Source organism: Lontra canadensis, unplaced genomic scaffold, assembly GCF_010015895.1.
Source record: "Lontra canadensis isolate GAN:19392208 unplaced genomic scaffold, GSC_riverotter_1.0 scaffold176, whole genome shotgun sequence".
NCBI classification, from domain to species: Eukaryota; Metazoa; Chordata; class Mammalia; order Carnivora; family Mustelidae; genus Lontra; species Lontra canadensis.
In genome coordinates, this window is record NW_022631170.1 from 1,160,511 (window position 1) to 1,176,315 (window position 15,805).

Below are 15,805 nucleotides of genomic sequence, written 5' to 3' on the forward strand. Positions count from 1 at the left end.
TTGGTGATTCGGGGTCTTTTTTGGTTCCATACAAGTTTTAGGATTGTTTGTTCCAGCACTTTGAAAAATGACGTGGTGTTTTGATTGGGATGGTATTAAAAGTATAGATTTCTCTGGGAAGTATAGACATTTTAACAATGCCTATTCTTCAGATCTATGAGAATAGAATAAATCAGGAAGAAACTGACAACTTGAATAGACCAAAAACCAGTAACAGGATTGAAGCAGTGATCAAAAATCTCCCCAAAAATAAGAATCCAGGGTCTGATGGATTCCCTAGGGGATTCTACCAAACATTCAAAGAAGAAATAATACCTATTCTTCTGAAGCTGTTTCAAAAAATAAAAATGGAAGGAAAACTTTCAAATTCATTCTATGAGGCCACCATTACCTTGATACCAAAACTAGACAAAGACCCTATCAAAAAGGAGAATTACATACCAATATCCCTGATGAATAGGAATGCCAAAATTTTCAACAGGATCCTAGCTAATAGGATCCAACAGTACATTAAAAGGATTATTCATCATGACCAGGTAGGATTTATCCCTGGGATGCAAGAGTAGTTCAACATTCACACATCAGTGTAATAGAACACATTAATAAGAAAAGAGACAAGAACCATATGGTCCTCTCAATTGATGAAGAAAAAAAATCTGACAAAATATAGCATTGTTTCCTGATTAAAACTCTTCAGAGTGTAGGGATAGAAGGTACATTCCTCAATTTCATAAAACCATCTATGAAAAGCCCACAGTGAACATCATTCTCGATGGGGAAAGGCTAAGAGCATTTCCCTTAAGATCAGGAACACGACAAGGATGTCCACTCTTACCACTGTTGTTCAGCGTAGTCCTAGAAGTCCTAACAACATCAATCAGACAACAAAAGGAAATAAAATGTATTCAAATTGGCAAAGAAGAAGTCAAACTCTCTTTGTAGATGACTTGATACTTTATGTGAAAAACTCAAAAGACTACACCCCCAAATGGCTAGAACTCATACAGCAATTCAGTAATGTGGCAGGATACAAAGCCAATGCCCAGAAATCAGTTGTTTTCATATATACTAACAATGTAACTGTAGAAAGAGAAATTAGGGAATCAGTTCCATTTACAATAGCACCAAAAACCATAAGATACCTTGGAATAAACCAAAGAGTTAAAGGATCTATACTCTAGAAACTACAGAACACTTATGAAAGAAATTGAAGACACAAAAAGATAAGTGTTTCTCTTAATAGAAAGTGTATGAAATCAATAAGGTGTATGGCATGGGAGTATATTTTCTGTGCCAAATTCTAAGGCTTTTGGCTTGGAAGTGGAAGAATTAAAAGAGAAGTTAGATGTATGGACTTTTTGAAATCCAAGGACTGGCAAAAGCTAACATTTAAGCTTATTCTAAATCTTAGCTGAGTTGTGAAATGGATCTGTAACTAAGTTCTGGATGGTTGCAAGGGTTGATCTTCTAATGCATTACCAGTCAGCTGCTGTCTTTGTCTACCTGTCTATGGTTTTGTTTTAATGTGATAATTATAATCACTACTAATTCCATTTTATGTTCAACAGAGAAGATAGTAGGAAATCAAACAACATTAATTAGAAGTTCTTGATTTTCAGAATTGTTAGACTTACCTGTGATTTCCTAGGCTCCTGGAAGGTCCCCAAAGTAGAAGGTTTTATACCTGAATGATTAATTCTGGATGAATCATCCCTGAAACATTCACCAAGAAATCACCTATAGGACATATTTAGGACTCCCTCTGGTGATGTTTACAAAAGATGAAAGTCATTTCTTAATGGATGAGATCCTAATTTATGGGTTAATTTTTAGATGCATGCAGTGTCTTATTAAATGCAGAAACATGGAGTGCCAATTTTGATATTGAGATTCATTCTAGGGTACAAAAAAAGTATTGTGTTATTTACAATGAAGAGGTCTTTGCCATGACTCTGCTCATCATATCTTCAGCTGGAATAGTTTTCCCCTTGTGAATAGTCCTGGGGTTTTTCTCTGTCTCTATTGTGGTACTTGCTTCCTTTGTTCCCATTTCTTCTACAGAACAGTTAGTGCTCTGAGGAAAGAATTAATGTCATTTCATTTGACATCTCCTGAGGAGATCTATACAACATTTTGGGTGCATAGTTGATGTGTAGTGAAGAGTTACTAATGAGTACCTGGACAGTGATGCTAAACAGAGGGTTGTGATTTGGTGGTCTTCAATGTCAACAGCACCTTATCTCATTTTCATTAGTAACCTAAGATCATTTCTCTTTGTGAATTAGATTGCAAGTTGCAATGAGTAAGTTTTTAGATTCTCAGATCTCATTGAAAGGTTAGTTTTGTTCAAGTAAGCTTGTTAGCGTGGCCTGCTTGCTTATACCATATATTTAGTTCATGATCCTGATACACATTAACTCATATAATATTTCCTCTTTGGGTCTTATCTACATTAGAATTTGAAATAAGAGTATAGTCCTAGTAGTTCTGGACCAGGTTCATAATAATACCATTATGACTATGAGTAGCAAAAAAATAGTATTGTATCTTTCTTTGAGCTGATTTTCCTCCTCTGAGGTCTACCATTAATGCTTGACATAGAAAAATGTAGATTATGACAGAGAGAAAATAAAGAGCCAAAGCCTGGCCCTTTGACATGGTCATATTAATGAGTGAATTAAAAAAAAAAAAAAGAAGAAGATTTAAGGCCTTCAGGGATCACTCTGAGACTGGCTTTATTGTCTCCTTACTGTGGGCTTTGTCCCTGAATCAACATGTCAGGTTGCCAAAGCAAAGAAAACTTTGGGTTCAGCTTACTTAAACACTTGCTCCTTGGATTTGGCTTAATGTTTCCACAGTTTCTTTGGTTTCCATGGGGCAGGGGCAGCAACCAAATTTCAAAATTTTCTGCATCCTCTATTAGGGGAATATGAAAATATCTAAGATGTGAACCTGAAATGTGTTGCATCAGTAAAGCTGAGTACTATACAACAGGATTCCTGGGCCATGTTTGAAAGAATCTAAGGTAGGGGAGAGCCTATAGTTTGCCCAAGAGCCAAGGTGCAGCTGGGTCAGCAGGGAAGACTTAGCAGGCTGTGTTAGGCTGAGAGGGATTAATGACTGCAAGATGTAGTTTTCCTGGTGTGGGACAGCAGAACCATGCAGATCGGAGGTCAAAAAAGGCCAAAGAGAAGCAGAAGCAAAATGGATGCAGATCAAAGCCTCTCTTCCCCAGTGATAAGGGGCCTTGTAAGTCACATAAGCAAAAAAAAGAAAAAAAAAAGTTTAAAATACGAAGGACTGGGTTTTTACCTAAAGAGAAAGATCAAAGGGTTTATTTAAATTCTGATGGCTCTAAGTCCAAAGCTGTTCTTCAAAAGAAAGTCATACTTCACAAGTCTATGTGATATGTAATTATGTCTCAACATAAGTCCCCAATAATATGACAATTAAAGATACCTTGTCATTAAATTTTCTTCTGAAAATACGAGAGAAACATGCAGAATATTTATATATCATTTGCCATGAATGTGCAAGGAGTAAATAAAAAATCTTGTCAGATGGGCAAAAATCCCTAGTTAAACAAATAAACAATAAACAAACAAACAAACAAAACCCCTATATATAGTTTTCGTCATTCTGAAAATGCTTTTCTCTCTAGTTGGTTTGTTGAGATGGGTAGAAGCTCTAGTATAATATTATAATTATCCCTTATATTTTATAACACTTAGTCCTAAATCCATGCTACCATCAAATCCTTCATGAAATATGTTAGTAAAAAGAAATTATGTTTATTTATTTATTTTTTTAAAGATTTTTTTATTTGAGAGAGAAAGAGAACACAAGTGGGGAGTGAGGAGGCACAGATGAGAGGGAGAAGCAGACTCCCTGCTGAGCAAGGAGCCCAATGAGGGTTTCCATCCCAGGACCAACCTTCAACAGAAGTTAGTTGATCTTCCAATGGCATGCATCCCAGACTCCAAAACTTTCTCTGCATACTAGGCACCATGTTACCTTACATGTTGTAAACAGAAGAACCTAGTATGCCCCCAGTGAAGAAATACTAAGAGAAAATATTAAAATATTAAGAAAAATATTCAAGCATAATTTAAAATAAATGATGAATCCCATTCCTTCATGATTCTTGGGAGATTTGATTCCCTGTTGGCATTGGGGAATGGGCCAAAATTATGTCTTTGATGAGCTTAGTTAGGATTTGCAAGAGAATAAGATAGTAGCTGTACATAGTCTGAATGATTTGATGCTAGAAATAATTAAACCACAGGGATTTGGTCCCTATATGACAATTATGTTATAAATTCTTCAGGTTTTTCTATCCATACTGTTATTAGGAAATCACACTACTTTCAAAGGTAGGATTTGATATTGTAAAAATACATTTTGGGATGTAGAAATAAATACTTTAATGAATAAAAATAAAATTATGGACTGATGAATTAGTAAATATCTTGATTTAAATTCTAATGATCTAAAAGTAGAAGTATTTATAAATGTTCAATAGACCAGAAAGAAAATTCATTCCACATATAATGATTGACTGTCTCCATTTGGGGGAAAGCATTGTTCTAGGTGGCTGTGAGTCTGTAACTAATGATTAGATGAACTCTAGTCCTTGACATTAACACTTTGATGTTGAGTGTTATTTTATACGAGACCTGGATTTTTCACCCAATATAATACAGGCTAGAACTTATTGAATGCTTGCTACATGTCAGATATATTTGGGGTTTTACCTGAATTAAATCCCTCTTATGAAGGAGTTGCTATGAGAATCAAATTCTATGCATGAGAAAAATAAGTCACAGAGAGATGAGTAACTTGGGCAAACTCCATAGCTAGGAATTAGATATAGGGGTTTTCTGACAAGGAGGTCCCACTGAAGACTCCCAGTATCTGTTCACATTGAGGACACGCAAAACCTAGCCATGTATACTGTCTCTTAATTCATGAAGAAAATTAGGGAGTGGTGTTAAATAACCTTTCTAGTTCCTTCCAAGTTAATGATGCTACTCTTTCTGACTACAAGCATCCTATTGTATAATGCTCTATACCCCTTCATAGGAAATCAGCCACTCTTAGGTTTATGATCTACGTTAATTATTTAAATTGAATTTAAATAAAGTTAATTAAAAATGCATTTCATGCAGACTCCTTCACTAAACGCTTTTCCACTTCAGAATGAATGATGACCACCTATCAGGAGACATCAGCCTTCTTAAAATAAAGACCAACCTTCTAAATTCTTTGGGTGCTTGCAAAGGGCCAGCAAGCATCTACTTGAGAGAGTCTCAGGTGTCCCCTCTCAAGAGTGCAGAGACTCAGGTGTCCCCAGAGTCACTTCTGTTTTCCTACAAATGCCTCTCTCTGAGTTTTCTTTGTTCAAATCATATAGCATGTTGTGTTTTGTTTCTCTAAAGAAAAGTTATTGTCATAAAGTATTCAGTCAAATTATCTGAAATGTTCAAGCTTGCATTACATACATCATTAACCCACAGTAACAGAGACATTGTCTTGACACATGATTTATGTGTCAGTAAGTAGATATTTATTAAAAACTACCATACCCCCCAAAAAAACAAAAAACTACCATCCCAATATCAAAGAGTACTTTTCTATTATCACAATTACTCTAATCTTAAGAACTTAGAAACATACAAAATAATTATAGTTACATTGTTTTAGGTGATTTGTCCTGCATTTTATTATCCTGATCAGTAAGTTCTAAGTCCACATGTGCAATGGTATAGTGCAATGGACAAGAAAGTCAGAGGCATTTACAAGGTGCCTTATAAAGTAATCCCTTTGTCTGTCCTTGGCCTTGTAGCTATTAGTAAGAGGCAGTGTGTGTTATTGAAGGACAGTGTAGGTTTCCCATGATGGTCTTTATGGTACTTTTATCCTGCAAAATGGGAGGAGATGCACGCGAGGGTATCTTATATCTTGTTCAGTTGTATAATTAGTATGGATATTATACCAGTAATATCATTTCCATGTCCTATAAAACTTAAATAGAATTTGTTATAGAATTTTTCTTAATTTTTACAAGCGTTAAAAGGTGGCAGAGTTACAATAAGGTTATTATAAAGTAAGAAATATCTTTGTTAATCTTTTCTTTACTGTCTCCTTCCCTACACCAGGGAACATTTTAATATGTTTTCCCTAATCACTCCTCCAATGAATACTCAGTGTCACCAATATATATGTGTGTTTATATCTTATATGCATACATATATATAGTTTATGTACTGTACACGTATTTTTTCTTATACCAAATATATAATTGATTTTTATGTACCATGAACCAATTTTTGGCCCTGATATTTGGCATTAATACACAAAACAAAGGAGATCCTAGGCTAAGCCTTAAAAGTTGAGTAGGATTTGGTGATATGAGGGCCTTCTGAGTAGAGGAGACACAAAGAGAAAGGACATGCGTTGCAGGGTTAGGGAACAAATGGCTTGACTTGGTCTTGAGTTCAGAGGGGCAGGAGGACAGGTTCTGCAGGGGTGTGTGTTGTTTCATTCAGTTGTGCAAAATAGATGAGGATTTATACACAATATCAAAAATATACCGAGAAACAAAGGACTGCAATGTTCAAAACACAATAGCATTTAAGGAAATTGTAAGTGAACTAATGTAATAAATCTTGCAGAGAAGATAAAGTCTTTTCAACATGAGGGGACTTGCAGAAAAACATTTAAAATATGAATGCCCTCCTCAAAGGAACGCTATATATACTATTTTAGAGGTTTAAAATATCAATTGCATATTTCCTCAGCTACTTCTTTGTGTCACGAGTGTTCTTACAAGTTTTAGAGAAGACTGATCAGATGATATGATGGGGGTAAGGGACACGTGACAAAAGACATCATATGTTTTTTATTTCCTTTATTTTAGCCCTCATTTGAAGCCAAAGACACACAATGTTAAAGAAAAATGATACAGTGGTGACTGAGTTTATTCTCCTGGGACTGACAGATCGAGCTGAGTTGCAGCCTGTCCTTTTTGTAGTCTTCCTAGTCATCTACCTTATCACGGTGATCGGCAATGTGAGCATGATTTTGCTGATCAGAAGTGACTCAAAACTTCACACTCCAATGTATTTCTTCCTCAGTCACCTCTCCTTTGTGGATCTCTGTTACGCCACCAGTGTCGCTCCTCAGATGCTGGTTCATTTCTTATCCAAGAGAAAATCCATTTCCTTTCTGGGTTGCATGATACAATTCCACTTTTTCATTGCCCTGGTGATCACTGATTATTACATGCTCACAGTGATGGCCTATGACCGCTACATGGCCATCTGCAAACCCTTGTTGTATAGCAGCAAGATGTCCCGATGTGTCTGCTTCTCTCTCGTGGCTACCCCTTATGTTTATGGCTTTGCAAATGGTCTGGCACAGACCATCCTGATGCTTCATCTCTCCTTCTGTGGACCCAATGAAATCAACCACTTTTACTGTGCAGACCCACCTCTCATAGTCCTTGCATGCTCAGATACTTATGTCAAAGAAACTGCCATGTTCGTGGTGGCTGGTTTTAATCTCACCTGTTCTCTGGCCATCATTCTCATCTCCTACATTTTCATTTTCTCAGCCATTCTGCGTATCCGGTCTGCTGAGGGGAGGCGGAAAGCCTTCTCCACCTGCGGGTCCCATTTGACGGCTGTCACCATCTTTTATGGGACACTGTTCTGCATGCACCTGAGACCCCCTTCTGAGACATCTGTAAAACAGGGGAAAATTGTCGCAGTGTTTTATATCTTTGTGAGTCCTATGTTAAACCCTTTGATCTATAGCTTGCGGAACAAAGATGTTAAAAGTGCAATCAGGAAAGTTGTCAAAAAGAAGTTATTTCTTAAATAGACACTTTGGTCACAAGTGTATATATATAGGATATTTTATTATCTGACCAATTAATGAACATTTATAATTAGCAAATCACTTTCTGTCATTACGTGTTTTTTGTCTTACTTATTCACATATGGAAGTTGAGAAAAAAAGTGTCAAATTATTTGCTAATATTGATAGTTTCAGCTCAATAAATTAAAAATGACTCAGAAATTGAAAGAAAAAAACAGACGGCATTCTTAGTGCTCCATAAATTCAAGAAAGAAGATTCCATCTATACACTCATATTGGTACTAAGTTATAAAATGATTATCAAATGATGTTATGTCAATGACTGTCTCTTTGCTTTTATAGTTTTTAATAATTTCCAAACTAATTTCTGGAAACATCTCTACCATCGTCTGTAAGAAATTTTTCCCTTTTTCTTTTATAGAAATCATATAACAATGATTATCTTTCTGAATCTCAGATTATTACTCTAACCAATATGTAGAATTATGCTACTGGTTCAATGGTATCCTCATTCATAAGGATTCAGGTGAAATGGCAACTTTCCTTAAGTAGGTTGACTTTATAGCAATCATTTCCATAATAAAACTAATTTAGCAGTTTCACTTGTTAATTTTTTATTATGGACTGTTTCCAACACATATGCAAAAATAAAAAAAAAAATAGTGTAAAGACCACCCGTACGAGCGTGAGTGATCATCATTAAGTCTTCATCTTTGCCACTTTGCTTCAGACGTTTCACATACTCAGATCTTCTCAAATTGAGCCCTCCTTGCCCGATTCTGTTCCTCTCTCCATTGCCTGCATTCAACTGTCATTGAATTTAATGTTTTTATCCCTATGGAGAGTTCTAACAGTTGCTGGTGTTTATGTATTCACAGAATTAAATAATGTTATTTAGCAAGATTTGAAATTTGGTAATAACGAATTATGCTCTCCTTCTGCAAATTATTTTATTTTCAGTAAATGTGGTTAGATTCTTCCCTGCTGGTTCATGTAGCTTCAGTTTTCACTGAGATAGTCTACGTGAGTGTATACACATACCACACACTATCTATCCATTCTATTATTATTTTCTAAATGTTATTTATTTATTTGACAGAGATCACAAGCAAGCAGAGAAGCAGGCAGAGAGAGAGGAGGAAGCAGGGTCCCCACTGAGCTGAGAGCCCATGTGGGGCTCAATCCCAGGATCCTGAGACCATGACCTGAGCTGAAGGCAAAGGCTTTAACCCACTGAGCCACCCAGGTGCCCCTCTATCCATTCTATTCTTGATAAATGCATCTATTTTTCCTGTTCTGGATAATATGAAAATCTAGCAATGCATTTTCTTCTGGAATTCTGAGTGTGTACCAGTTCAAGAGATCCTCTCAGGTACACTCCCTGGAGGGTAATTTCTGTGTTATAAGAAAAGAACATCTTTAAATTTAGAGAAAAGGGCCAAATTACTCTATCCATCTGCTCTCCTGCAAACAGTGTGCAAGATTGGTCTTTACTCTGTGTTCTTATCAATACTATATATTATCAGACTTGCAAAATGCTTTCAGGTCTGATGGGTTTAAGGGATTCTCCTTTCTTGTTTAAGCTTTTGCATTGTCATTTTAAGTGGAAAGAAGTGTTTTTAAGTGCTTTGATGCTACTTGCAGAGTTTTCTTTTCTTTGGTTGTATGTATTCTTTGTTCATTTTCAGCGGGGTTATTTTATCTTTATTTTGTACATTTGTGATAGCTCTTTATAAATTCTATACTAGGTACTAGCCTTTTAATGATTTCTGCAATGTCTATATTTCAACCTGATTTTAGATTGTACTTCGCTTTTGTGCCTGATAGACTTGGTGGGATGGATATTTTTCATTCTAACATAGTTCAAATTTTAATCTTCTCTTTGTGCTTGTGCTTTGTATGTCTTGTCTAAATTCTTTCTTAATATAAAGATATTCTCTTTCAATGGCTTTCCAGTTTTGCATATTTAAGTCTTTATTTTTGTTGATATCCTAAGTGTTGCAAAATAATCTTTCATCCTGATTTTTAATGAAAGTGATACATTGTCTGTATCTTCAATACTGCATATGTTTCTCATTAAGGTTTTAGGGAAAATTCTGTCATGAATCAAGTTTTGGATTTGTATCAGTCCGGTTCTCTATCGTGGGACCAATCTGTCAATTCCTTCATCAATGCTGACTATTTTTATAAAAATAATTTTACCACCCTTCTTCTCGAAGTTTGAACATTGGAGAATTTTCCTGAAAGGTCTCTGACAGAAGATATGATTAAGATGCATAGAAATACTTTATTCCCCAGAGGTCATGTCTGTTATTTTCCCAGAAGGCAGGTGATACCCACTTCAATGAACCAATGGCAGTGGCTGTGAGAATGAGCAAGATTAAAAGCTATTCATAGCTTTTTCATTCGCGCTGAGGTCTGTGCCCACACTTTTGTGGGCTTGCAAATTACAAGTGTTCCTGACCTTGGTGTTAACATATGTTGCAATCTGTTGTCAGTTCTGCATGCCATGCTCAGCTTTTCTCTCTTTTGTAAACCAGTCTAATGCCCAAACCTCACTCTGCCACATCTAGGTGTAAGTGTTCAGAAAGAACATGGCAAGAAAAGTGGGGCATTATTGTTTTTATCTCTTCAGGTATTACAGGTGGTTCATTTCTTGCTGGATAATTTGCATACTCCTCTGTATTATGATACCCTCCTGCTCACCTTTGGTGTTTTAGTTTTTATTTATTTATTTACTTATTTAAGATTTTATTTATTTATTTTACAGAGAGAGAGATCACAAGTAGGCAGAGAGGCAGGCGGGGGTAGGGGAAGCAGGCTCCCTGCTGAGCAGAAAGCCGGATGTGGGGTTGGATCCCAGGACCCTGGGATCATGACCTGAGCTGAAGGCAGAGGCTTAACCTACTGAGCCACCCAGGTGTCCCTTAACTAAGTCTTCATTAGTCATATTTGCTTGGAATAATACAATGGTTATGGAATATTTTATTTTATTATTTTATTTTATTTTTAAAGGATTATCGAATATTTTAATTCTGAGTACTCCTGCTTCTATATCATATGGTATCATAAAGAAGTATATAATATATGGTTGGTAATAAATTATCACTTAATAATAGACTGTTTAAATATTGTTATACATGACTGTAATTATAACTTTACTGAATATTTATTTGTTATTAATGTTCCTTTAATATTAGCCATTTTTGTCAATGACTCACTATTCCTTTTGCAACCACTTTTCATTCTGGGTCTAGTTTTCTTGCACATGACTTATACCCTTAATTATAAGTTCTCAATGATAGTTTCTGTGAGAGAAAGTCTGTTTTTTATTTGTCTGAAACTGTCTCATTTTAACTTTAACTCTCTAAGAGGAATTCATTCAGATATGGATCTAGATAGAGTGGTATTTCCTTTCAATACACATAAAATATTTCATTTACTGGCCTGTATAAATTTGTTTTAGAGAGGAACATATTACTAGATTATCTGTTATTTTTCCATAGGTAAATTTTCTTCTCATTTTAAATTTGGCATATTTTTAGTTTCAGTTTTTGTCTTTGTTGGTATTAGCTATATTTATCCTGCTCCATCTTTCGTGGCTCCTTGGCTGATTTTTCCAAGTTAGCTCTATCCTACGAGTTTTTGTTTTCATAGTATAATGGAACTTTAATGTACAGGACTTTTCACAACTATAAGTTTACATTTGTAAGATATTTGTATCATTTATTCATGATTGTGTCATCCCCAGATTGTCAGCTCCAGAGGGCAAGGTCCATATCTGGTTTTGCTTGCTATTTTAAAGCCAGTATTTTTCCCAAACCTAGAATATAGGTGATTCTCAATAGATAAATATTGAGTTAATAAACTATCATTATGCCCTTTGCATTATAATTATTTGATGGAAAACACTACTCTGCACTACTTTCCACCATGGTCTTTATGAATCTAACGAATTGAAAACCCTACTGTGAAACTAAACTTTACATATCCTTACTTCAGAACAGAAACTGTTTAAGGACACAAAGCTTTTCACTTTCTCTTATACTCTCTATGTTGACAGTACAGTGGTAAATACAAGGCTTTCCCTGAATGTTTTTAACCTTGCAGATGAATGAATGAATGTCAGTAAACCCACAGAATGTTTAGCACGGTGTGAGCTTGTCACATTTCTTTGCTTAACTGTCAACAATGTGGTATCAAGGACTATCCATTGGCCTGTTTGAATCCCAGGCTCACAATTTATAATTTGCTTCAACAAGGGAAAGTTTCTTAATCTCTCTTCGCCTCAGTTTCCCATCTGTTAACTGAAGATGAGAGTACCAATGCCCCATGGAGTGGTGTGAGAAATTACTGAACTAATGCTTGCAAGGTGCTAAGCCTAATACCTGGCCCACACTGAGTGTCCAATGCCTGTCACCTGATTTCTTTCCTGTGGATTCTTAAACTAATTAGTCACTGATTCCATTTCATTTTGCTACAGATTTCATGTGTGAGGAAGAAAGAAGTATGTTTCATAAAATGCAAAGTTACTTGGGAGGGGGCTGGATAACCCAGATTTGTTGTGTGTTCACAGAATTAAGCATACATTTCACACTCCTTATATTATCTAACAAGTATCTGTTGATAAGCTACCATTGTTCAGGGACTGGACTAGATGCTGAGATCACAGTCCTTGCCTGTAAGGGTTTGCAGTGTCATGGCGGCAAGAGAGATATTGGAAGGTAATGAAACAGAGTGTGTTAGACAGGGATGGGGGCAGAGCCCTCAAAACACATGGCAAAGCACTAAGTTCTTGGTTCTGTGTAGGCAGAGAAAGCATCTTTTGAGAGAGATCTATTTGAGCCTTTCCTATTTCTCGGAGCAACTTGAATCTGACGGGAATGAGGAAGGTGCTGAGTAGAGGGGAAGCTCAGGGAATATTGAAAGCCAGATTTGAACAGGACAAAGTGTGACTGCAGGTTGAGGCACGGCAGCTACCTACCATTGAAAAGAGAGTCCACGGCGCATGTGCAGAGGGGCGTCGAGTTCTACCCTGCCACGTGATGGTTCTGTGGCACTGGGGGTGTTAGTCCTTCACTGCTGCTTTAGTGGAGACTCTGTCTCTTCAGCCGAACATTCAGGATGGAGTCCTTGCCTCTTAGGGTTATTTTGAGGACATTTAATTACCTACATGAAAGTTGTCCACGCATAGGAAGTACTCACCAAGCCATTTGCCAATACTCTGTGTTTTTCACAATGTTACCTATGACTGACCCTCTGCAAGCCTTTGATGTTCCTCTCAGGGCCATTCTGAGAGCTCTGGAGTTTAGGGGAGAAAACAGTGTAGTGTGAAAGAAAAAAAATGGAAAACTCAGATGATCATCAAAATTTTGAGATGGAGCTTTTCTGGTGTTCCTTCCCCAGAGATCTTAGGGAAAATAGGAAATTTAAAATGATGGAAAACAAGATCGAGGCATTTGATTAGCTTTCTGATCCCAGAGTGTCCTAATTATTCCGCAGAGGCCTGATTCCCCATGTAACACTCATTGATGTTATTCTCAAGATCTTCTGAGACTTGCTTGACGACCTGTCTGTACCTCCCACATCCTAGTATAAAGGTAGCTACATTTCATAGCCTAGAAAGGCCCCAGTGAAGTTCCTTAATCAGAAGTGAGAAAATAGGTGCATTTCAGAACGAGAAGTAAGTGTTTGTGTTTTCATGTTCTTTATTTTTAGCCAAGTGGAGATTGCAAAATGTCTCAAATTGAGGCACGGTAATTTGCACCTTGTTTGCGTGAAATAAGCCCAAGCAAAGCCTTCTGTTCTCAGTTCCTGAGTTTGAACCTCAACTAATTTCCTTAAAAAACAGTCTTTGGAATTTCTATTGATCTCCCTTGATAATATTTTACAGATCTGTCACAGGTACAGAAGAATCCAAAAAAAGGCAGAAGTTCTACTTGCTGTAGAAAAACATGAGGACATTTTCAGGCATGTGTGAGCATTTACCTTAAAATAAAGTTCTTAGACCTGGAGCCAGGGGATCTAAAAGCCCTTTACTTTTTTATCTGTCTATCACCTATCATCCATCTATCTATCTATCTATCTATCTATCATCTGCCATCACCAGCTATCATCTATCTCTCTATCATCTATCATCTATCCTCTATCAACTATCATCTACCTATCTTCCATTTATTTATTGTCATCATCCATTATCTATTTATTTATGTATCTATCTATCCAGCATCACCTATCTATCTACCATCTCTCTATCATCTATCTATCTAATCATCTATCACCTATCTATTTCTTTCTGTAATCATATATCACCTATCTATTTCTTTACTTTTTGGCAAGATTTTGAGTGTGTGCATTTATCCTCTTTGTGGATCCATAGTTACGTTGGTTTCATTAGATTTTTATGAAATTTGTATTAGAAAAAAAAAGGAGGAAGTCTAAGGACCATTCTTCCACTGAATTTTTGCTAAGCGTTCTTCCTTAACTTACTTCCTTTTTCTTTTTTTTTTAATTTTCAGAAACAATATGTTTTCTCATTGTCTTGTAACTGAACAGGCTACAAAATTGATCTAGACAGCCAGCCCATTGAGTCGTGTTGCCCTCTAGCACATTCTCACCAGGGCTGAATCCTTGCCTGACTTTTTCTTTTTTTTTCCTTTTCTCCTTTTTCTTCTGTTCAATTCTTCTTTTCACAGGGGTGCTATCCTCCTTCTATATCCCCATTATCAGCTCTGTTAGTCTCTGTGCTCCAGAAACACTTGGCTTCATGGGCAAGCATCTTGTGCAGTTGAACTCACCTGATTTCAGAAGCATGTTAAGCTAGGTTTCATGCCCAGCTGTCACCTTTGTACTGTCCTTTTGCAACTCCTTTGTTGGTTCTTTCCTCATTAGTTAGGGACTTTGCTTGGTTGTAAACTACTAAAGCCACAACTTGTTCAGAAGATACTCACCTTTCACTCTAGCTTGACACAGGCTGCTGGGTCGTCTGTGATCTTCTTTCTCTGCAAACACATGTTATTCATTGTCTTTTTTGTGCCTGTCTAATAAGGACTTCTGTGCTACTTTTGAGTGGATATTTCTGGATCCCAACAAGTCACTGAGTTCATGGGTCCAGACTATTTCATATCTCACAGGCAGTCATTAAGTGATATGCAATAAATGAGTTTTTCTGCAACTGAGACTTTCAAGTCCAATTTCCTGCCATGCGTTTTATAAATTGGAAATTTTGTATGAAATCCTGATCTTTTTTTTCCTTTTTTCTCTGTCCTGGGAACACTGTCTACACTCTTTCTAGGGTTTCCTGAGTGCAAATGAATATGAAATTATCTCCTTTGCCGCCCTTTTGATGTCATTTAAAGAAATATGCTGTTTAATGGGTAATTTCCTGCTAGACACTTCCGGAACTGTAGCTGCAACTCTCTACTGACTTTTGTTCTGCAGTGAAGGTCATTTTTATTCTTGGTAGGAAACTCATAAGTGGAGATGAATCAGGCTTCCAAAGAAGTGAATCATTTACATTTTAGGGAACATCTAAGCTGGGACTTTTGCACTCCTCTGCATGAAACCTATACACATACACACATCCTTAGCAGTTCCAAAGAAAGATCACATATGGTGCCTTTGTCTCCTTTCTTTATTCTTCCTAGAATACCTCCTTAAAATAAGTTCACTGCTTGTGCTCATCCTCCTTCAGTTTGTTGCTAAAAAAAGTCACCTTTTCACGAGTACTTCAGTGATGTTGCTATTTAAAAGTTGAACACCCTCTCCACAAAACTCCATTTGCTTTCTTTTTTTCTTTATTAAAATTTTTATTTTATTTTTTCAGTGTTCCAAGATTCACTGTTTATGCACCACACCCAGTGCTCCATGCAATATGTGCCCTCCTTAATACCCACCACCAGGCTCACCCAACCCCCCACTCTCC

General features: G+C 36.6%; 1 protein-coding gene across 1 annotated transcript; it reads left to right on the forward strand.

The window, feature by feature from the left end:
• The first annotated feature begins 6,945 nt into the window (after window positions 1-6,945).
• LOC116860400 (olfactory receptor 1030-like) lies at window positions 6,946-7,884 on the forward strand. Its single transcript, XM_032846456.1, has one exon. The coding sequence runs from the start codon at window positions 6,946-6,948 to the stop codon at window positions 7,882-7,884; it is 939 nt and encodes a 312-aa protein (XP_032702347.1).
• The last annotated feature ends 7,921 nt before the right edge of the window (window positions 7,885-15,805 follow it).

Bases quoted from the DNA above. Each gene is read 5' to 3' on its own strand.
- LOC116860400 (XM_032846456.1), top strand. From the start codon at position 6,946: ATGTTAAAGAAAAATGATACAGTGGTGACTGAGTTTATTCTCCTGGGA.